The sequence below is a fragment of the Parasteatoda tepidariorum genome, chromosome 4 (genome assembly GCF_043381705.1).
Source record: "Parasteatoda tepidariorum isolate YZ-2023 chromosome 4, CAS_Ptep_4.0, whole genome shotgun sequence".
Taxonomy (NCBI): Eukaryota; Metazoa; Arthropoda; class Arachnida; order Araneae; family Theridiidae; genus Parasteatoda; species Parasteatoda tepidariorum.
The window spans coordinates 84543696-84569169 of record NC_092207.1 but is presented as its reverse complement, the minus strand read 5'-3'; the positions used below and the strand labels follow the sequence as shown (position 1 = coordinate 84569169).

At 28.7% G+C, this 25474-nt stretch overlaps 1 protein-coding gene across 1 annotated transcript in view; it reads right to left on the bottom strand.

Moving 5' to 3' along the window:
• Window positions 1-25474, bottom strand: part of LOC107452144 (guanine nucleotide exchange factor VAV3) — a 53767-nt gene that overhangs the window by 4710 nt on the left and 23583 nt on the right. Inside the window, exons 5-25 of the mRNA XM_071180132.1 lie at window positions 23869-23974; window positions 21288-21398; window positions 19549-19617; window positions 19260-19460; window positions 15066-15161; window positions 14244-14315; window positions 14071-14163; window positions 12901-12992; window positions 12286-12334; window positions 9888-9980; window positions 9603-9712; window positions 8922-9023; window positions 8232-8263; window positions 8001-8147; window positions 6448-6554; window positions 6284-6337; window positions 3991-4097; window positions 3255-3371; window positions 2192-2285; window positions 1626-1734; window positions 1397-1539 (exon numbers count right to left, since the gene is read on the bottom strand). Of these exons, the coding sequence (XP_071036233.1) occupies window positions 1397-1539; window positions 1626-1734; window positions 2192-2285; window positions 3255-3371; window positions 3991-4097; window positions 6284-6337; window positions 6448-6554; window positions 8001-8147; window positions 8232-8263; window positions 8922-9023; window positions 9603-9712; window positions 9888-9980; window positions 12286-12334; window positions 12901-12992; window positions 14071-14163; window positions 14244-14315; window positions 15066-15161; window positions 19260-19460; window positions 19549-19617; window positions 21288-21398; window positions 23869-23974 (2104 nt within the window). The remainder of the gene's footprint in view (window positions 1-1396; window positions 1540-1625; window positions 1735-2191; window positions 2286-3254; window positions 3372-3990; window positions 4098-6283; window positions 6338-6447; window positions 6555-8000; window positions 8148-8231; window positions 8264-8921; window positions 9024-9602; window positions 9713-9887; window positions 9981-12285; window positions 12335-12900; window positions 12993-14070; window positions 14164-14243; window positions 14316-15065; window positions 15162-19259; window positions 19461-19548; window positions 19618-21287; window positions 21399-23868; window positions 23975-25474) is intronic.

The following is a 25474-nucleotide window of genomic DNA, read 5'->3' as shown; positions in this document are numbered from 1 at the left end:
GTGCGGGTGGGTGACCACTTGGATCAGTCTGCGTAGGGACCGAGGGTGTGCGGTATTGGTCCTCATTAAACGGTGCTACCGTAAAGTGCTCGACTTCGCGCACAGGTCGTCGGGCTACCGAAACGGAGGTGCCATCCCCTCTGCAGAGGATCAAAATTGTGATGGCATGTCTTTGGATCATCCTCAGGGATGTTTCCCAGACCGTCGGCAATAGCCCATTGTGTTGCTCTAGTGCGACGTAAATGAAGTACAACAACATAAAACTTAAATAAAGCATTAATCATTATTTAAAAATTATTTAATACTCAAGCATGCAAAAAGAAATTTTAGTTCTGCAAAAAATTTCCAGAAATATGATAAATCACATAAAAAACTAAGATTAAGAGAATTAAACTTTTGACTACTTTCATGACTAAACTATTGGGACCATGTTTTTCAGACTGAAGTACCCCTACTGTTTTGAGATTCAAGAATACATATACACAAAAAGTGTGTTCAGAAAAAGTGTGTCTGGTTTCGCAGCATAAAATATTATCTGTATTGTCAGGGGTCTGTCCAGGCCAAATTTACTACTGTTTAGCGGTACCTTCACAAATTCAACTTTAGGAAAAACGGTAGTTTCACAAAATACTTTTTCTTAACATTTTTTTGTATCCCATCAGAAACGATAAATCTATATTTTTACCACATTTTTGAGTTAATTTTTTATTATAATTTTTACAAATTATGTCTAAATTTTCACAAAATAGGTACCTAACAGAAAAACCTAGATAGACCCCTGATTGTATTAGCATACTTAGTGTCTATCCTCTGAACTATGAAGAGTGTGTTTTTATGAGAAATGTAACAATAGTTTAAAAGTTGTTTAAGGTGTTCGAATTCTTTATTTTGGGTAGTGAGCCTTAAGTCAGTGTGGCTGTAATTATTGATATCTTTAAATTAATTTTGAATTGATTTAGGTATAAATAAATTGGTTACTTCATAACTTAAAAACATTTGCTTCTAAAATTTTAAAAGGTAGTGAAAAAGGAGACATTTAGAGCATTCAAAAATAAGTGTTCATGCTCAAGACTCAGCACACGTGACTGAAAAAAACAAAATAGTTTTGAAAGAAAAAATGCAAATACTATTTTGTAATACCATTTCATTGTTTCTTAACCGATACAGCATTGCGAATAAAGCATATCCATTCACTTAATATCACTCACAAAAGCGCCATGATCAAAGATTTTTACAACCCATAAATAAATTTGACAAAAGCAATTCTTTGGAGAAGAGAACACTTTTGAGTTCATTTTCCATAATAGAAAGCAAAACTGAAATGGTTAAATGTAAAACAAAAGAACACGAATGGCACCTTAACTTTTGAAATATTAAAATTTCATCAGAATCTTACATTTTCATCAATTTGGCCTTTCCACCATCCTTTCTGATTTCCTGCTTTGCTTAGCACGGCTATCCGATCACCTTTTTGAAGAGACAACATATTTGGAGAAGTCGCATGAAAATCATACAGAGCTTCGGCATAACCTAAAATGCCTGACAAAAACAAAATGTATTGGTTAAATGTTAAAATAACACTCGAAATATGCAAAATTATTATTATTTTTCTAAAGGGTTTTTACTTTCATTGTTCAATCCCACTAAGGCTTTTTTATAAGGAATCATGAGTGTTACATGTAAGCCATTGAAACTTTCCGCTAAGCTGTTTTCTTGATACCAGTTGATCAATTCCTAAAATAAAAATTTATACTCTTAAAACTCCAAAGACAGTAGTTTAAAAAATGTATTAAGACTTTAGTATTTTCAATCATAATATTGTAAAGCCAAACATTACTTGCTATTGATAATATAATTAGTAATTTATATTAGTCCCACTCACTAACTTGACCCTTTTCCACTCTTCACTCAGTATGGCATTGTGGTAATATGACATTGCAATAATAGATTTAAAAAAGAATCTTCAAGGGAAGTTAAATTTCTTGTAACTTATTGTTGTAGTGTTATACACAACTTGGGTAGCCCCCAGTTTATGTTACATATTTAAATTAATAAATATTTTATAACAGTATAAAATTTACAATAACTATAGTTTACCAACTGTTACATGGATCTTTTTTATATTTTAATGACTTTCAAACACTAAAATGAACATACTATTGAAAAAATTGATAAAATATTTAATACTTACAACAATAGATTTAAAATATTTGGTTGAAGATAAATAGAAGTGCTGCCCATTATCTGCTGTACAAACCCTCATATGCTTAACTTGATTCTGATAACTGTAAAATATATTTAGGAATAAAGAGTTATGATCATATCTACAATCAAAAAATCTGCCAAGTCTACAAAGCATTCCTCCTTAAAGAATATTTGGTTTAAAAAAAAAAAGTTCTGTTATTTAATCAATATGTAAGTATAAGTATTAATTTAAATATTAAAATTATTTTTGCTTCAACAAAAACTAAATCTAACAGAAATTCTAACTACTGATGTGTCAAAGTTTTTTTTTAAAGTTCCAATGGATTCAAATAATCTTGAACTGGCTTCATTTGCATTAGTTGATCCCTAAGAAAATCATGCAATTTCTTTACATAAGAAATAAATAAAAGAAATAATAAGATCATAGAACTTAAGAGATGTGATATAAGCAAACCCTTAAATTACATGATGACAAACATACCTTTATTCAAATTGAATATTTAAATACTTGAATATAAAATAAATAAAATACACAAATTCAAAGGATTTGATTAAATTAAATTTCAACCAATAAATAGGAATGTTATCTATCTCATGCTATATTAAAATAAATAAATAAGTATGACTAAGTCTGTTTTATTTAAAACAGTTACATCTTTGAAACATTAAATTTAGTAAGTCAATATAAGATATAAATTTAGATTATTTACGCTGAAAAATGTGAGGTGATAATTAATTTTAATTCTTTGTATCATGAATATGTTTTGTCTAAAAAGGCGAGGTTTTGTTTAAAAAGGCAATATCATTTTTGGAAGTCGCTCAACAATTTACCCAAAACTAACTTTTAGTAGGAATGATTTGCAGAAAAACTCTGTTACTCTCAAATCAGTTAAAATATAGGAGATTTGGATAGATAAGGAACTTTAATGCATTTTGGAGCAAAAATTATCAGGCATAAGAATAAATTTGAACTACCATATGAGAAAATTTTCTCTCTTATTAACCATCAAAAAATTATATGTTCAGAATCAAGAAGCAAAACCACATACTTTATGCTAATAGCGTAAGACCCTCTTTGTTTAGGACTAATTCGTAGTAAAAATGTTCCACTAGGCAATTCTTCCAGTTTTTTAGCAGCTGTTTCGCGATCCATAACGCCTGCAAACCTGTAAAATCAACACTTAAAAAATTAGAAGAAAAAATAAAAACATTTTTATGCTGAAATAAAGTAAAACATTAATAGCAGTAGTAAAAAGATAAACCATATAAATTGCACTATTTTTTAGTTGTAATAAATACTGCATGACAAAAAAAATCCACAGTTAAAAATATTTATAATAAGTAATTTAAAAATATTATAATCCAATTATATTTAAAAAAAAAATTTCACTACAACAAATGTAATAATAATAAACATTATATTATAAGTTGCTTGCAGTTTTTGAATAATATGCTTTTATTTTAAGTCTTATATTTTAGAAATGATAGGAAAATAATTTAGGTAAAATATAAACAAAATAGAAAAAGATAACTTATGATTTCTTTGAGTGTGGAAGTAAATTATTTCTTTTTTACGAATAAAAGTATGACATGTATAACTGTGCAGTTGAATTTTCAAACTGAAATTATAAAAACAATGAAAAAAAAAATAAAAGATACAATAAAAAATGTCAGCAAAAAAATTCTAAAAGACCCTTTTTTCGTTCCTAACAAAGATAATTTTTGTAAAAGTTTAAACTTACATAATAAAAGCAATAAATTTTGAAAGATAAAATAAAATATTACCAATCATGGCCTTCTAGCATTGTGTTAATGTAGTCAGGAGTCGGGGCAGTACAATTTGTCCCATCATTTTTTGCAGTGAATGGATTTTCGTAAGATGGCGGCCTTTTCTGAAAAAAGAACAATCAAAATTATTGAAATGACTCTTTTAATTAACCTTTCATTGTCCCATATTGCATAGTTGCAAAGCTAAGTTTAAATTGAATTTCTCAGCAGTCCTCTATATATTTAACATTTAAAACTACCTAGCACATCTACAAAGGTGGTCGTCTTTGTAAAGAAAAAGAATTAACCACCATTCTATGCTAGTTTCAAAGCTGAAGGACATGCTGCTTCCCCGCAAGTAGCCTACTGCCATTTCTGCAAGAGGTATAATCGCTGTTCGTAACAAAAATTTTGAAATAATAAATTCTGTGCTTCTTGCAGAATCTTTAAAGCATGGAATTTCATATTCACTGGTGTTCATTTAAAATTAAAAGAATTAGCATATTTTAGTTAACACAAGCTTTTAACAAATATTCTAATGAAATGGGTCTTCAAATTAACAAAAGTACAACAAAAATAAGGAGAATAAATGTGAAATCTAACAGAAGCATAGAAATCAGCTCCGAAAAGATAGAAGAGGTTGATTCTTTTGTTTATCTCGGAGCTATTTTTAATAAACGGAGCAGAAGTAACGATGATATTTTCCAGAACCAGAAAAGCTAGATCCTGCTTTAGAGGTCTGTACAGTTTTCGGAGAGAGCCACAAATATAAAATTAAAAATAAATGTCTATAAGGTTAACGTGTGTTCCATTTTCCTGTATGGTACCGAATGCTGGAGTTCTCAGAAATCAGAAAAAGAAAAACTTGAAACTTTTCAAAATAGATAAAATAATCAAAAATAATACTAAAAACCTTCTGGCCAAATAGTATAACAAAGACCTTTTAACAAAAGCCAATATCCCATCTGTTGAAGAAGAAATTTAAAAACAAAGATGAAGATGGCTCGGCAACATTTTAAGAGCAGATAGAAAAAATCCTGCAAATGTTGCAAGCTCATGGGCGCCTGATGGAAAGAAAAAAGAGGGAGACCAAGACTAACATGGCAAAGATGCAATAAGGAAGATCTTAGCAGAGCAGGAGTAACTGGATGGGAAGAAGCACGTTGCCTGGCCAAACACAGGAGTGTGTGGAGAAAAAAGAGTCGAGGCCTTCTGTGCCAGTTCGGCATGAAGAGGATAATGTCAAATGAAGAATACCACACCTTTATAGTAACTAATTCAAGAACAATCTTAGTTCCTACAAGAATCTCGGGGTTGGATTTTTGAAATTGCATGAACATGAATGTGATATTAGATTTTAAAATTGCGTGAATAGGAAACGCGATATTGGATTTTAAAATCGCGTGAATATAAAATGCGATATTGCATTTTAAAATCGTGTGAATGTGAATCGTGATATTGGACTTTGAAAACGTTGTTGTGACTCTGGATTTCGAAAACTTATAAATACGAATCCCGACATTAGATTTTGAAATCACGTTAATATGAATTGCAATGTGTAACTTTTAAAATAGATACGAAAATCGATGTTTGATATTCAAATGGTGTGAACAAAAATCGCAATATTAGCAGATTCTGGCGCAGTTCCAAATATTCAAAATGGCGAAGACTAGAACCAGAAGAATCAAATTGGATTTCTACCCATTGGCAGAAAAATCACATATATGGAGCATCCCATTAATGAGAATCAGTGAAAGATTCAAAATTTGAATTTTAGAATACATCCAGAATCTCGGGATAACTTTGTCAGATCATAAGTTTTTAATTACCAAACACCGAGAATCAATGGTCTTGAGAAATGCAGAATTCCACAATATTCCCTTAAAAATCATATGCCCTGCTCCAAATATTAAGACCCAGAAGGATAATACAAAAATTCCAGGGTATCCCCAGAATACAATCGCCTTGCAAAGGGACAAAAAATATTTCTTTCCCTCAAAAATTATAACTGATTTTTTCCTGTTTTTCTTGATTATTCTGCATAAAAAATAATTAATATTATTCCACTTTAAAATTGTAGAATAAAGGGTTAAAAATCATGATCAATAAATAATAATTATATAAAAAATTTTATAATAGGATACATTCTTTAAAATAAAACCTAGAGCTAACATTTAACAATCTTTAAATAACTACTAGTGTTAAAAAAATTCACCAGAACATCTCTAATAAGTCTACACATATTTTTTTCACTTATCTCCCACTTCAGTTGAGTACATAAATGATTGGTATATAAAAATATTAAATTTACCTCAACGTGATCAGGCGGAAATAAACCACTTTTTCCAGTACGAGCAACATATCCCTAAAAAAAAAAATGAAACATTTAAATTGAAAAAATAGATGAGGTTGGAGTTCACCAAAACTGAAACTTAATTTTAATATATTTTGAGTTAAAAATATAAATATACTCACTTCCCAACAATGATTGTTGATTTTATTCGTTACATAAATTTCATCATCACTATCAAAGGAAAGATGATCTGGGGGACCTTTATAGGCAAATCTTGCACGCACTTTAACTGAAAATACAGATAAGAGATAAATAAAATACATCTATGTTTAAAACATAAGGATCATATGCTGGCTAATTTAGCAACAATAATTATTCTCTCTTAGATGTTTTTACGAGAAACATTAGTATACAATTAATTCATCTAGATTCCTAAGATTCAGAGCTTTTAGTTAACCCTGAATTCTATAATAGTGTGGAATGCCTTAATATCCAGCTTTTTCTGTTCTGCAATTTAATAAACATCAATGTAATTTCGCAAATTCTTATTTCCCACAATACTCGTGATAACAGTTAGTGACAATACTCAGGCGGTCATAGCCCTTGTTCAACAGAACAAATAAAATGTCAAAAAGGAAATATAAATAAGAAGTTGAAAAGTAAGTAAAGAATAAATTGTGTTAAATATAAAAAAATTATTCTAAAGTGAAAATAATAAATTTAAAATTTGCCAACAGATTGCAGGGTATTTTTAAAAACAAAAGCAAAAGATGTTGCATATTGTTGATTAACATTGTAAGCACATCAAATACACAGATATATAAATAAATAAAAGATTTTGTTATATTTTATGTTGAACTATTATCACATTTTTCCTTCATTACAGTGCCCTTTAGTACTGAAATTTAAAACTTTTTTCAACAGAAACCACAGGAAATTTTTTTTACATCAATTGAAAGGTATAACAATATAAATTCAACTTATAGGGCAACAATTTTCTTTTTATCAGCTAGTATGATTTTTGTGAAGCTAAGAGCTTCAATCAATGTGCTTGATAAGACAAATTTATCAATAGATATCATATAAACTTCGACAAACCAAACCTCTTTCCTCTGAAAACTTTTGTTAGCCCAAGTCAACAACAAAGATTTTTTTCTCCCAATAATATGCTGCAACAGACCAAGTCAGATAAAGCTTATATTAAGGCATTTGAAAAAATGATGTAAGCTAATTTTAAGGAGAAATAACTTCCTATCTGTTTAAAAATAAGAAGTTTATTAAATATTTATATTAAAACTAAATTTTAAATACTATATGGCACGAGGACAAAAAATAAAGCATTTCCTAAATAGTCCATTGTAACTCAAAGGATTACTGAGGCTAAGTTTGCACAATTTTGTGACAAACAACATGATTTGGGTAAAGTGCTCCAATTACTTCTACTATCAAGGTAAGCTGATACTTAACAAACTAAGGATGGAAAGACTTCAAATCGCCATTGAGGATTTAACCCCAGTTATAACTCCATGTCAATAAATTAAAAAACTTTTAAATAAAATAAAAATCTAATAAGATGAAAATAGATTAATGAATGGTAATAACCTCTACATTTTGAATATTTCAATTATCCAAAATACTTCAGATAAGTCCAACTGTACTTAAATACAAAACAAAATTTCAAATATTATGCAAAAGAGAGAAAAAAGATATATAAAAATTACATGACGATACTTACACATATATGGTCTGTTTGTAGCAGAAGATAAATTCCTTCTCAAAACCTCAGGTACAATAGTAACTGATGGTGGTCTAGGTGGGAGTCTAGGTGCTCCGCATGATCGAACTTCTTCAATGCATTCTTTATGAACAGAAATACCACACACTAGAAAAAATATATAATTATTATATTGAGATAATAAGACAAAATTTCTTATGATAAGTATGTAAATGGGAAAAAAAGTCTTACCAGAACACAAATAACCCTGATAAAATATTCCCCTGAAATAAAACACATAAGTTGCTGTTAAATAGAAGAAAAAGACATTAAGAAAAATAATATATAGTTTAGAAGAAACTGGCTGGAAGGTTTAACACTTAGGTCAGCAGCACAGTATATTTCTCTATATTTTTTAGATTTTTGCCAAAATAGTTTAAAATGTTCCTTTGTTGTTACCTGATTACTTTTATAACAGATTTTAATGGAATTATAAAAAAAAACTGAAACATAACACTCAAACATTAAGCAAAAAATTTATTATACAAAAATGAAGTTATGATAAATAATTACACCAGCCATTTTTTTTTATTTCCCTTTAAAAATAATACTTTAAAGCTTCAAAAAGTGTTAATATATTTAAAGTTTTACAACAAGAAAAACCTGTTTTATAATTTTTTATTTGCTTGTTTTTATTAAGAGGGCACATATTTTTTTTGCCTTTTGTCATCTCATTTTTTTAAATTCACAAATTCAAATATATATTAAATGAGATAAATTAGAGAATCTTAAATGACTAAAAATTAAAACATAAACAAAAATAGATAAATAGGCAATGAGAAAGAAGATTGGTAATACTGTGATTTGGCAAAAAAAAAAAAATTTAAAAATTTATCACCAAAAGGTTATTACTTTTGTTCTTTAATAATTCGTGTTAATTACCTTAAAAGTTTTTCACATTCAGCACAGCTCGCAGGTTTTTCAAAGGAATGCATCTGGAAGATGTGATCTGTAGAACGCAAGGCAGAAGGACAAACATTATCTCTGAAAATGATAATAGCTATATTAACTACTCAAAGTGCAAAATACAGTAAATCTGACAAGACTTTCACAATAGCACACAGAATAAACATTCTTATGTAGTAAAAATGTAGTTCAAAGAAAGTATGAAGTATAGTAAATAGTAAAGAAAAATAATATACAATTAGAAAACAAATAGCAGAATGAAATTATGATAAATTAAAACATAAGAAATGATTATTTACAAAGAGAGTCCATGTAATTCATTACAAATTGTATACAAAGCAAACGATTACAGAACATTACATGAGATACACTTTGCATCAGGTACAAATTTAGGTATAAGTTCATTAACAGAAAGAATTTTTTAATTTAATAATGTTAGGACTCTGATACAGAATTATGAGTTTCTTAATAAATTTTTATAACATATTTTTCTTTATGTATCTATAACAAATTAAAGATTATCTCTAGGGACACTACTGAATTGACTAAAAATAAACTGTATTAAAGTTTTAGTTCTTTCCTCAATGAAACTCAAAATATAATTCATTCAATGTTGTACTGAAAAATTTAATAGAAACTGAAACATAGATAACTCACAAAGCTTTTTCAATGGCTTCGATCCATTTTTGCTTCATTTCATCAGTTTTTGCATACATAGTTAAAGCAGTGCTATTTTGCCTGTGAGCAAGCAGCCAATAGTAACTCCACTGAAAAATAACATCAATATTAATATTAAAAATAGCTATTATCCCACTCAGTCAAAGAGTGAAATTTTACACAATTTCCATACATAAAATTCCATTTGATTGTTTTATAAAGTAAAACAATTTTCAATATAATATAAAAACTAAATAAACTTAAAAACCAAACACAAATAAGTACCTTATCCCTGCTGCCTACTCTAGGTGTATTCATTACATCTTCAACCTTATAATCAAGAAGAACTAAGGCCTCTTTGAAACTGTACTGCTCTCCCTACAAACAGAAAAAATATAAACGTATGCTATTTAGCCAACATATATTTGATCAAAATATTTAACAAACATTTTGATCACCAACCAAAACAAAATTTAACCAATTTTGTTTTATTAAAATATGCACAGCATACTTTAAAACATATACTGTGATCATTAATGGGTCTAAAGAAATTTTCCCTTTAACTAAGACTTTTCATGTTTAACATCTTGTGACCTGACAGCAGCTTTATACTCATTTGACTAGGCCGAACAGAATAGGAAACTAAGAATTAGTGCCTGCTAGTACCCGGCTAACAAGGCCACCTCAATAATTATGTGGTAGTTGCCGACTCAATAGACATAATTAAACAGAAGTAGTTAGTTAGATTAGTGATTAGATGCAAGTAGAATTAAGGGAGATGAAGAGATAACACAAACAAAAATCATAAGTTTAAAAACCAAAACATGGGATTAATAGGCAAAATTACATTTAATGTATTTTTTTTTAATAAAAGTTAATAAAAATTAGTTAAGCACTTAGATGAGTTGAATAGACTGAATCTCACAGGAATCCAATTGAAGGAGAGAAGTGCCACTCGCAAGTAGGTAGAAGAATTAATTACTACTTACTAAAAGCCTCATTGCACATTTGGTACAACACACTTGTTCGATTCAGCACATGTGCAATCTGGGGTAAGTGCCAAAATAGGGCATATGAAGAAATTTCATGCTTCATCATACAGCGACCCTGTTGCACATGCGAAAGTAACCTGACAGTAGGCCTCATTTAAACATCGAATTTTTAGCAAAATCTGAACATGATGCGTAATAGAAATATCTTTCATATTTAATATTATACAAATTAGCAATTTATTTTTTAATAATTTCATGAAGCATAGAATTCTTTTAGCAAGTTTGAATGAGCAAGTTATAAATTTCAGTGCAGAGAATATAATACGGAAACAGCAAAAGTTGGAGAAAAAAATTTATATAAGCTACATACAGTAAATTGAAATACAGCAAGCTATATACAGTAAATTGAAAGGACCCCACCTTTCTTAAAATTTAATTTTCTTTTACATTTAAATTAAGACATAACCCTATCATAAAACCATCTATAAATTTAACTTTGGAAAACAGAATAACTTTACTTTTCCTCACCAAGAAGAAACATAAAATAAGTTTTCTGCAAAGGTATTGATAAACAAAGACGCAATTTTACCACAAAATCATTTTACTGGTTAGTAAGAAAAATTTGCTATTTAAAAATAATGCCCTGGTAGTAGAAACCCTCCAGCACCGCAGCGAGTGCTGCAGATCATTTTTCATTTAAGTTTTCTTTTTTATTTCTAAAAAGACAAACAAATAAATGAAAAAGAATTGCTGATTATCTTTTTTTTAAACATCTCTAAACTTGTTGTTAATAAAAATTAAAAACCTGTATTGAGAGAACACCACAAACAAAGAGCAGAGAATTTTTCTGTTACTTGATTACAAGTTTAATTGAATAAGTATTTATTCCATTTAGTATCATTGTATTAAACTCAAATTTAAACTGATTAATGTTTTTAAGACCTTATATTTTCAATTTTGCAACAAGTATGTTACATTAAACTGAATTTTGTACAATAATACTGACTGAGTTGAGGACAAATTTGGATTTATGAATCTAGTGCTACAGATTATTTTCCATAAATTCTGCTAGAGGAAATAAAATTTTACAAATGATTTCTAATCAAGTTCTGAATTATTCATTTTGAAATCTATCCACACTATTTACTCTCTTGAAAATTTACAATTCAAATATAGTGCTATGAAATATTTATAATCAAATATCTATAATAGGAAGCACATTCAGAATAATTACAGTCATCTTATATTTTTATCTTACCCATAGAAGTTTATCCACAATCTAAGATGCATGCAAGAAAAAAACAAGTAAATATAAAAATATTTTTTTGGAACTACAGATAACACAGCTAAAGTTACACTCTTTATCAAAACTAATTATATATGGCATGCAGGTTTGCAAATCATCAGATCAGATACTATATTGTTTAGTTCAATAATCAAAATATATTGAAAAGAAATTTTGATCGATAAAAGATAAATGAATAAAAGGATTTAATACAGGAATGAATAAACTTTCAAATAAAAGTGGTATGTTGAACACTAAAATATATTTAATGATTTAAACTATGTATTTTTCTAACAAATATAAATAGAATTTTTAATAATTAGCAGATAAAAGAATTCTGACATATAATATAACAAACAATGTTTCATGCTATATCAAAAAGAGAAAACTAAAAATCATATCTTACCCTTGTTGATTTGCACATTAACATCACTTTATCAAAAATAAAAACGTATCTGTAACAGATAAAATCATCTATTTTAAAAACTTCTAATTAGTAAATTCCACACATAACTGACTGACAGAAAACAATTATTATTAGCTACACAAAACATAAATATTTTAAAAGATTTTTGCCTCCATTATTTCAGTTAAATTCAATGAATGACAGTTGACACTTTTCGTATAAAGATGAAAAGAAACATCAGAAACATCGGTAACAGTCTTTTAATCAACTCATAATTATTAAATGTTGGCAGGAAATTTAATAAACCATACAGTTTAACTAAAAACATATATGATGAGAAAAAAATTTATATTTTGTGAATAGAGAAGACTACTTTTGTAGAGTACACTATAATACACTTATTGATTTCACTTTAGAATCCTACTAGGTTACCCAACCAATCAGTTTTTGTGATAAAATATAAACCGTTTAAGATTGAAGTAATTGCTTCCTAAATTTTACAGCACAGATTAATTAAACAATCTCAGATTTGTTCTCAGATTTTCTATTTTAAACTTCAGAAAGATGTTACTTTCAAAACAAATTATTAATAGTGTGGAAGTAAATCTAAAATACCTATTTTTTAATCTATTATCATCATGTGATCTGATTTTCAATTCTCCATCCTTCAAAAGCCTTCCATAGTCTTTCAACTCCAAATCTTCAGGCTATAAAAAATTCCATTTAAATTCAATCTCAGTATCAACAACAAATATATAATTAACTATTAATAGTAATTATTCTGCTTTCTAAGCTATAGATATATACAAAAGCTAATAAATAAAAATTAAAACCAAAATCAAATATTTTAGCCAACAAAATTGAAAATTTTTAAAAAAGTGCTTTTTATAATGAGCAACATTTACACAGATATATTATTTTAAAATTTAACTTTTAACGTATGAGGCTGATTCCAAAAGTAAGGTCTCCAAAGCACTGGGTACTTCTTTGTGCGGCTGTTGGCAACCCTGTTGCATTTACTGCTTCCCCCACTATCACCAAGCATGCGTGCACGTAGCTAGGACGCTCAGTCCTGGCAGGGTTGCCATTAGAAATGTAGCTCACGATTACTACATCCGCGAGGTGTGATATTTGCGTAGTTATTTGGTTTTGGAAAGCAAAAGGAGCAAAACCTTTTGAAATTCATCGTCAACTGACAGTCACGAAGATTGAGGGAGTCATGATAGACGCATCACACTGGATGATCTCTGCATTTCCGTTAACGAGGTTTCTTGTATCACCATTTATTGGGTTTTGACAGAAAAGTTGAAATATCAGAAGGGACACAACTTCCGGTATTTCAACTTTTCTGCCGTGAATTTCTTTGCCGTTATGCTGACGAAAAGGACAACTTCTTGAATTCAATTGTCACAGTTGATGAACCCTGGACATACCACTTCATACCTGAGACAAAACAACAATCAAGTCAGGGGTGGCAGCATTCCTCTTCGCCTAAGCCTCAAAAATTCAAGAAAACACAGTCTGCCGGTAAGTCATGGCAGCTGTGTTTTGGGATCAAAAGGGGGTATTGTGGGTTGACTTTCTGGAATTTGGGACCACATTAAACGCTGAGAAATATTGTTTATATTCTTTACTATTTACATTCTTATAAGTTGCTGTCGAGGATCTCTTTTCCTCTACACCATATACTTTCATTTAGGATATCACAAGATAAATTATCTATTATATAGAGATATTTTAAAACAAAACAGTCTACACAAATGATATAAGCAATTATACTCTTACCATTCTCAAATCTGTAATACTGGCCTGAATATCTCGAATAATTTGTAGCGTTTCATTATCCCTCTTAACTTCATTAATGTATTGTGCCAAATCCTTTAAAATTAGAGAATACTTAAGTATTTTACTTCATGTATAAATCTAATAAAAGCATATATATCTAAATCAATACTTACTAGCATAGCATCTAAAGCTTTTTGCAATCCAAAATAATCATCATGAGTTTTTGGAGTATTTCTTATTAGTTCCTATAAAACAAAAGCCGTGGACAAGAAAAAGTATTAATATTAATATTTAATGCAAACATTTTAATAAGAATGGTGTGTGTGTTACAATTTATACAATTGCTAAATCCCTCATCTCTACTTTTAAAAGAGTCCTCATTTAAACCTAAGTATGCTAACTAATTTTTATAGTAAATTATTATTAATAATCATTCAAAAAACATAAAAACTTCCTATCTAACACAAAAATTGCATTGATTGAAATGGTTTTTAATGTTACAATACCTTGCTCATAATTGTAGCACATAAAAGATTATAAAGATAAAAGTTGAAAAGATTTAAGTTAGTTCAATTTTTAATTTCAAGAGGAAGGTAAATCTTTCCAATGCATTTTACCAACAGTTTAAAGAACATTTAACAAGTCATTGAAATAGTATCAATTTTAATGTCCATTATTATAGTTCATTGCACACAGTAATATTTTTAAAATACGCATTATAACATAACATCTAAGGCTGAATAAAGCTACGTAATATGCCTAAATAAGAGGACTGCAGATTAATTTTAACTACAAATAAACAGAGAAAAAAAGGTTTCATAGTGTCACAAGAGATTCATGTTTTTAAGACTGGAATGAAACATGTTGCTTCCTTTCAAGTATTTAAATTAAATTTTATTAACAGCTGTTTGTGACATCATTTGGTGTAGCTTTTCAGAAAAATAAAAGAATAGCAAACAAAAATATAAGTAGGGAATAAAATAACATGTACTTACTTTTAATAGTAAATGATATTTAAGAATTCTTTGCATAGGTACCGAAAGAAGGTCTCTCAATTTAAATTTCCCACCATTGGCTTCATGCTGACAACGCTAAAAATAGAAATTGAAAGAAATTCTTTTCAAACTTATTTTTTGCTAGAACATAATAAAAAATAAAAAAAATAAAAATAAAAAAAAACAATTTAAAATAAAAGCAAAAAAAAATAACAATTAACAAAATTTATTTTAATTTTTAAAAAAATACTTTTTATGGTTGACATAAAATAAATGAAAAAAACATTTTTTATTGTGATTTTGATTCCATCACTCAAGACAAACTTAATTTACAATAAATTAAGAGGTAAATTTAAATTAAAATAAAGGTTTAAAATAGGCTGGTATAATAACTGAAACCTTCAAGTCATAGTATTTTATAGCTTGATTACTTAGCCAAAAAAGTACAAAACATATAAATCATAAAATTCTTAATAACGATACAATGTCAGAGCAGTGCTCACAATAAGATTTTAAAACTAACAGTAAAAACACTATAAAGCAAGTGAATTTTTAAAAACAGACTTCTTTTCATAACTTGTATAAAATCTACATCAAATCATTTAACAATACCAATTTTTATTTTAAAATGAAACTTAAATAATAATTTGTTACATCATCTTCCCCCCCCCCCCCCCCTCTTTTTTTACAAATCCATTTTTTACATAGATAATGGGATGAGCGAATTCATAATTGATTGACGCCCAGTGGCTGAACTGTAGCGCTTCGCGCTGTCGTGCCACAGGTCCCTGGTTCGATCCTCGGGCCGGGCAAGGTTGACTCAGCCTTTCATCCCTTCAGTGGGTTGATAAATGAGAACCAAGCATGCTTGGGAACTAAACACTGGGGGTTCCGCGTTCGGCTGACCACCTGACCGGAACATCTGCTCCTGCACCCCAGAGCCCAAGGTCAAGAAAACTGAGATGGGCACAGTAGGTCTTGGCCCTCTATGGGCTGTCGCGCCGCTGAGTTTAGTTTAGTTTAATAAATTAACTTTTATTAATATTTTTAGCTTGATACCTTTTTAAATATGAGTATATTTTGTAATGTATTTAATTAATAGTTCAAAAAATAATAAACAATAGGATCTTCCAGAGCCGAAAAAAATTATCTTCCAAATTTTAAATATTCAAAAATATACAATTCAGATTAAACATGCAACAAATGATACAATTCATTCAAGACATCATGACATTTGAAATATTTAATCTAGTTAGTAGTTAATACTTACAAGAATTATTCCACATTATGTCAGGTTCAATAAAAGTGTTCAACACATAAGATTTTTAAAATAGTTAAATCAGCATTTTACCAAACAGGCAAGATTCTTCATTTTAAGAACGTATTGAAAAAACTGTCTCAAAATTTAAACTATTAAAATTAGCAAACCAGAGAGTTATATAACAAAACAAATTTAATAGTAGCAGTCATTAACTTAAAAAATTATGACTAATAAAATATTATTTTGTAAAATTTTCCGAAATATGATAAAATTTTATGAATATATTATAATTGTCAAAGTTGACAATTATAGTGACAAAAAAAACTCTGGCAAAATTATTGTATCATAGTATAAAAATTTAACTCATTTCTTTTTAATTTGTGTTCATTTCCTTCTTAATATATATCTTAAATTACCAGAAAATATTTTATAATATATATTTTAGCTTCCATATTATTTTATGGCTTTTGTTAAGCTGCCAAGTAAATGATCCACAATTTCAGATTTGCTTAAGCAAAGAAACCGATAATGTAAAGTCATTCATTTACTCTGCACACAATCATTGAACACGAAAGTTTGGACTCTCTAAAACAATCGGCGGTTAAAGGTAGGTTAAAGGTAGATATCTTGCAGCCCATAGCAAAAAATTTCAATAAGCGTTTGCACCTCTGCCATCACTGCAAAAGACGGCTACTTTAAAACCAATCAATTTTAATTAGTAAGAGTTTGCTCTTCTTATTATTTGTTACATTTTGTTGATTTTTTAATTTTTAATGAAGTTATGCTAAAAATTGTAAGTCTTGGTTTTTTGAATGGCTACTTTACAAAAGACGGTTACTTTAAAACCAATCAATTTTAATAAGTAAAAGTTTGCTCTTCTTATTATTTGTTACATTTTGTTGATTTTTTCATTTTTAATGAAGTTATAACAAAAAGTGCAAGTCTTGGTTTTTTGCTGAACCCTGTGTCTCTACTTTAGAAGAAATAAGAATTAATAAAATGAGTATGCACATAAAATAAAACTAAAAATAGTTTTAGAACTAATTGCACTTTATTTACTCTCATTTTTATTATTATATAAATGATCATAAACATAAAAGCCAGTTTATATTAAAATTGAATGCTCAATTCAAGGAAAGAACTTAATCCTCTAAATTATAACAATGAACATTGTCAAGTAGTACATTTACTTACTGTCAGAAACACTTATAAAATAATAAAGGTTTCATAACTAATCAAAACTGTGAATAATACGAAGATAGGATAACTATGGTGATTTAAAGGATTAGGTTATATATAACTAATTGAATCTACTAAAAGCACAAGATCTGGTAACTATAATGTTTTGAGGTAGCTAATTTAATGGCTAAAAATTAAACAATTCACATATTTTAGAACCAAAAAAGTTATTTGAAAAACTTTTTAGTAACAACTAGTAATTTTTCTCGTCATCCAATAATTTAATAAATGAAATTATTTTTTATATAAAACTAACATACAAATAATAAAAAAAGCTTTCTTAAATTCTTACCAAATTAAAAGATTATCAAAATAATGACTACCTATTTTGATAAATGAGTCACTTAAAATATCAAAACAGGGTAGCCAAAAATATTAAAATCATATTTTCAAAAAAAATAATATAAAAGTAACACGATTACTTTTATAGCATATGTAGATGTGTTTAACATATAACATATATTATGGCACTAAAAACAGAAATGTGCTATCAACTATATATATTTCTTATGAAATAAAAATTTTATATGATTCATCAGTTTAAAACTTTGTATAAAGAATATATAAAGCAATGTTTAATAACTGAATCCATTTAGCTCATTGCGATGATTTTTTTTCGCTATTTGCTATTTTCTCACACAATAGCATAAAAAAGAATCCATTTCTACTGCAGAAAAACAGCCAACTTCAAAGCAAAACCAAAAAAAATAATGCTTACAAAGCTGGAACAAAATCAATAGAAGATAAAACATTTTTTTAAATTAGGAGTTTTAAACTTTGTATTTCATAAAACTCTAACTACTAATAGAGAAAATTATGTCTGCAACAACTAGTTGTCAATCAAGAGGAAGTTGTGGAGGTTAAGGCTGTATAATTTTGACAGGCATTAGGGCCGCTCATTGGTCAATCCTGCACTGCATAACGGTAGCCTTAATTTCCCAGGCTAGATAGTAGCAATTTTTACATATTTTATAGCCTCTGTCGAACAGCCAAACCAATTTTGAGTTTACATATATCAATGTTCAACTCCATAACCTTGTAATTTTGAACCGAACTGGATGATAAGGGAGCTTCTGGATCAAGCATTGGAACAAGCTAACCATCACGGAGGACAATTTGCTGGAACCAATCTGTATTTGCATTACATGGAGAGAAAAAATATGCATACCTTCCAAGGTTATGGTAAATAGTCATTTCCAATTAGTTCTGTCTACCACCAACAATTCTACCATTTTACATCAGCACTGTGGTCAGTGCGAATCGGGAGTAGAATTTATATCAACCAGCGCTAATGCCCTTCAATGCCCTATTCTCTGAGCCATCCTGACTCAGTAAATATCCATTTTATTTTATTTTATAACGTACGTTGAACAGCGGACCCAATTCTGAGTTTAATGCTATCAATGTTCAACTCTGTAGACTTTAACTTTTGAACCCAACCCATAAGACAAGGGAACTATGGATCAAGCAATGGGACAAACTAGTCTTCATGGATAACTTAGCTAGTACCCATTGATTAGAAGCTGAGTAGGTTTCAAGCTACCACTGGGGAATGAGACTTGGTCCTTCAACGAACACAGTTCAGTGGCTTAACCAATGGGTCGTCAATATTGAACAAAATTATTTCACCAACTATGAAATTCAATAAAACTAACTTTGAAATATCACATAATAATATCCTGATTGATTCTTACCAGAATAGCTTGATTGGCAACTTCACTTTTGGTACTGAGTTCTTCAATACGTTCTTGTGCAGCAGGTAATTTTGAACAATACTCTCCATATACAATGAATTTATCCTTCCAATGAAGAAAACATTCACTTATTTTATAATGGCTAGATGTGCATGCTTTGTATAATTCACTATGGAAGCCAGTGTGAATTTCAGCTAGTTCCTAGTTAATGAAAATCATTAAATATGGAGCAATAGTAATTTAACAAGTACAACTAGTTAGAAGTTGAAGCTAAAAGTAGCAAACTAACCTTAATGTTCATAAAGATAATTTCACGAACTTCTGCAGACAATATACTTTTGAGGGGCCTCATAAAGTGCTGAAAAGGAGAAATCACTTAAGAGATGTAACTTCCAATATGCAAAAAAAAAATCTTTTAAAATTTTTTTTAAAAAAAAAACAATATATTTATAATTTTATTCACAACATGTATAGCTAAAGTTCAGACAGAAGACAAATTTTCAAGAATTAGTAAATACGCCATCTCCAAGTTATTCATAATAACTGTTACTATTCTAAGAAATGAAAATTTAAAAATAATTTCTTGATTCTGAAACTGAAAAGATGCACACAGAGAGTAGTAGTTTTGCCCAGTTAAATCAGTATATTTAAAAGGAAAAAAAAGGGGTTACAGTTAGAGCATAAAAATAAACTATTAGAGCTTACTTGAAGGTAAAATGCAAATATTTATTTAAGACATACAAAGAAACAACTCTGCCACCTAATATACTATGTAATGTTCTCTACACAGATATAAGTATAAGATATTAAATGCAGACAAATCTTTTGTTATACTATTACAGGGTTGCCACTCAAATTTGGAAGGAAAAAAAATACCCTGCATTTTCCCTGTACACATTATACACAATATATTAAGAGGAAACAACAATATGTGCTCTTTTGTGAGATATATTGGGCTAACTATACTTATTAGTTTTAATTGCTGAAAAAAACAGTCGAACATACTTAAATAATGCTATAGTAAATTAAACAGTTCAGTATAGCTGAAATATCATGGTTAAATATCCCATAGATTACACTTTGAGTGGTCACCATTTTTTAAAAGACAAAATTAAGAAACAAAATTCCCTGTATTTTCCCACTCTCTAAAGAAAAAAAATCAAAATTCCCGGCATTTTCTCTGTTATTTTAGGTGATTTTTAAATTCCCTGTATTTTCCAGGTTTTCCCTGTTCTCCCTGTGAAGTGGCAACCCTGTATTAACATCAGTAGATTGAAGTATTTGAAATAATCGTTCAATAAAATGTAACAAAATAAGCAATAAAGATACTTTATTGTTTGTTTGTATTTTTATTAGAAAACAATGTGAATCTCTTCCTATGCCTTTTCATGAATCATACAATTAGTCAAAGCTACAAAACTGTAGCCTACCAATAGCTGATATGAAATTATGAGTTATTACAGTAACCACTGTCTCACTTGTGTTCATGTTCCTAACCAATTGTTTTGAAAACCCAAAATAAGACAATATAAAAAGAATCTATAGGAAAGAAATTAAACCAGATTCCTTGCACCTTCGTAAACATGGAATTTTTCAAGAAATTGCAAACTAATTTGGAATAAATAGGTGTTAGAGATAGTCCTAGCATTCAATCACAATTACCAATGCTCAGTTGCAAAAGAAAAATAAAATAAGCATTCAAAGTATTGTAGATAAAAAATATTTTTAAAAAATAAGCTATCTTTAAACATTTCCTGGTTCAATTTTGTAGATTTTATTTCTCTTATTTTTGATAAAATCAACCAACTTAGATTAAAAGACTATCCAGATTTAACAAGAGAATCGCCTCCAAATTTACATCCTCATTGTAATTAAATTTGACTATATTTTTGTTTTCTTATTGCAGGAGTAGATACATTTTCAATACAGATTTGAGTTTAATCAAGATTTCACATTTGATAATTTTACCCATAAAAAGTCCATAACTAGTTCAACTGTTATAACTGTTTTTGCATCATATAAACTTACTTTTATTATCATGTTTAAAGCTTCAATATAGTTCTTTTCAGTTTCTATTAATTCTTTTATGCAATAATCTCGCTTCTCAACAGGGTGGACAGGGGGAGAAGCTGAAACAGTCTGTAAAAATTTAAATAAATTAAAAATAGTTACATTATATTATAGGTACATTGGACAAAATTTATAGGAAACATTATTAAAAATGTACCAATAATTTTACTTGTGCTGCCTCTGAAATAATAGCATAAGTTTTCTAAATCAAATAAATTTAACTAATTTAGACATTTTTTTAATGAAACGAAAGATAGGCAAATATCAATAATTTTATGATTAATAATTTCATACCTAATGTAATTCATACCTGATGTAATTCATTAAAACTAGTCATAAACTCAACTGTTCCATTATAATTAAACACACATCACCAAAGTTACAGAATTTTCAGAAAGATTATTCAAATGAATTTGAGTTTGAATTGTGATACTTAGATGCTCTAAAATAATAATAATAATTTTACACTTTTAAAAACAGTTCAGCTGTTGTAACTTAGATCAAGAGTGAAAATAGCCTTGGCTAAGGAACTCTATGTCATTCAGATGCACACACCTTTCAACCGTGACCGAGCACCTAGTCCCGTTTTTAAAAGCTCTATCTCTTAACCAACACGGTAAGAATGTCACATAAGGTTAAATCCTGCCAAATGACCTTGATAGACCCAAGATGGACCAATCCTCTCAAGACTTCCACACTAAACTAAAGAGGAGACTTTCACCCACAAATATTCAATGCACACCTTGCAAATCTAAGTACATAAACCACCACTGTCATAACTGTAATTAGTAACTTGTACATAAACTTTACAAAAAATACTGCCAGAGCACCAATAGCTATTAATGGTCAGGATTTTTTTCTCCATTGCTTGCTGTTTATTTTTGTTGTCTCGGTTTAAAGCATATGCTTAATCTATCTTTTAATACCCAATTAGTTGATCACACAGCAGGAAGGAAGCATGTAATGATTTTTAAAAAAAAGATTTTTTAGAATTTATGAATTTTTTAAAATATATTTGTATACAATGTTGTTGTTGTTAATTTACGTCGCACTAGAGCTGCACAATGGGCTATTGGCGACGGTCTGGGAAACATCCCTGAGGATGATCCGAAGACATGCCATTGCAATTTTGATCCTCTGCAGAGGGGATGGCACCCCTGCTTCGGTAGCTCGACGACCTGCTCGCGAAGTCAAGCACTTTACGGTAGAACAGTTTAACAAGGACCAGTACCGCACACCCTCGGTCCCAACGCAAACTAATCCAAGTGGTCACCCACCCGCACACTGACCGCAGTCAGTGATGCTTGACTTTGGTGATCTGCTGGGAACCGTGTCTTAACGATCAGTCCACTGCGGGACATCAATTTTANATAGTTCTTTTCAGTTTCTATTAATTCTTTTATGCAATAATCTCGCTTCTCAACAGGGTGGACAGGGGGAGAAGCTGAAACAGTCTGTAAAAGTTTAAATAAATTAAAAATAGGTACATTATATTATAGGTACATTGGACAAAATTTATAGGAAACATTATTAAAAATGTACCAATAATTTTACTTGTGCTGCCTCTGAAATAATAGCATAAGTTTTCTAAATCAAATAAATTTAACTAATTTAGAAATTTTTTTAATGAAATGAAATATAGGCAAATATAAATACTTTTATGATTAATAATTTCATACCTGATGTAATTCATTAAAACTAGTTATAAACTCAACAGTTCCATTATAATTAAACATACATCACCAAAGTTACAGAATTTTCAGAAAGATTATTTAAGTGAATTTGAGTTTGAGTTGTGAAACTTAAATGTTCAAAAATAATAATAATAATTTTTCACTTTTAAAAACAGTTCAGCTGTTGTAACTTAGATCTAGAGTGAAAATAGCATTGGCTAAGGAATTCTATGTCATCCAGATGCACACACCTTTCAACCGTGAGTGAGCACCTAGTCCCATTTTTAAAAGTTCTATCTTTTAAGCAACAATTTAAGAATGTCACATAAGGTTAAATCCAGCCAAATGACCTTGATAGCCCCAGAAAGGGACCAATCCTCTCTAGACTTCCACACTAAACTAAGGAGGAGACTTTCACCCACAAATATTCAATGCACACCTTGCTAATCTAAGTACATAAACCAACACTTTCATAACTGTAATTAGTAACTTGCATTTAAACTTTATAAAAAATACTACCAGAGCACCAATAGCTATTATGGTTAGGATTTTTTTATTTTTTTACAGCTTATTTTTGTTGTCTCGGTTTAAAGCATATGCTTAATCTTTTTTAATACCCAATTAGTTGATCACACAGCAAGAAGGAGACATGTAATGATTTTTTAAAAAAAAGGATTTCTTAGAATTTATGAGCTTTTTAAAATATATTTGTATACAAACCAGAACTTCTGCTTACAATATGATCATATAACTAAATCATGTTTAAAACAAAATAAATTAATATAAAATTAGTAATTTTTTTTCTTCTCATATATACAAATTAAAATCCATATATCTATCATGTTTCATGCAATATAATCAAATACCTTAGGTTTGTATCGAATAATATCTTCATAAACATCATAAGCATCTTCCCTATCTTCCTCAGCTAATGCATTTGGCTGTTCCACATTTGCAGCATAATCAGCCTCACTGCACAATAAAGAAGCATGCATAGCAGGCATATTAACAAAATGCAAAATTCATGCAATTAACATAAAATTATAAACTTAAAAAAACCTAAATTAACAGCTTCATGCAAAATATACAAACGAGAAGACAAATAAATATATGAAAAAGCTTAATTTTGCAGCAAAATATTTATCAATAAAAAAATAATAGCCAAAACAATTGCAATTGCTACATATAAAAGAATGTAGTACTTTATAAAATAAAAAATATAATGAGCCAAAATGTAACAATGTATAAAATTAAAAACATTTTTGGTAATTTTTCAACACAATTCAAAAATTCAAAACAGTGCTAGAGTTGTGAAGCAAAAATAATTCCTGAAAATAATGCAACGTAAAATATGGCACACAATTCTTGACATGTGCATGTAAAAGCAAATTTCTTCTTCAAATTCCAACATGCACATATATAATCAATCGCTGTTGGTATGTAAATACCTCAGAAATCCTAAGTGTAACGTAACATAGATCCTCATATATATCTTCTTCTTTACTGCGGTGATTTGTAATAGGAAAGTCAAATGCAACCATCCTGTCTTCTTCATTTTGGCTATTTATAATAAGCATGATAAAAGTAACATTTAAGTTATACCTCCAACAAAACTACATACCAATTTAATTAGCTAATGTCTGATAACAAATTATGAAAAAATAATAATAAAACATTTTAACAAAATTAACTCATTTTAAACCTAGTAAACATAGATTTGAAAAATTTTCTCATATCATATCTACAATTAAAAAAAAAATATTTTTTTAAATTCACTTTTGTAAACTAACAAAAATATGTGTAAATTTTAAATTTCATTTATTTATAGAGCCTTTTGCAATTTTTTAAAGTTACAATGGCTAAAAACTACAAAAATTAGCAAATTCTTTTCCTAAATCTTTTAAAATTCAATTGTTTATCTCAGGTTTAAACTAAAAAAGAAATCCTTGGCTTCATTACGATATGCTTTAAAATGATATTTAATGTCTCTTCTTTTGAATATTAAAAATAAATAAGAACATATCATATAAAAAATATTAATAAATAATATAATATCAAATATAACATATTTTATAAGCAGCAAAATCATATAGAAAACTTTTATTAGGATTTCAATAAATGAGTTTTTTTTTATAAGATTTCTAGGGAAACAATTTTTTAGCATGTTTATTTGGACAGAAAAGTTTAAAATAGATGAAAACAAAACAATTCTAAAAATAAACAATCAAACAAACACATACCCTTTTAAATTGTCTATAACTATTCAAGTAGTGAAAAAATAATATACAAATTAAAAACGAAGTTCATATGATCTGTTTGATATTTTTCAAATTGAAATCTCATAGAAAACTTAAAAGTAACAAAAGCTTATGTAAAAAAATTTGATATAACTATTATTGAACCTTTCATAATTTTTTTAATTACAATAGTTAGAAACAGCAAAAACTAGCCAATTCCTTTTTTAAATCTATC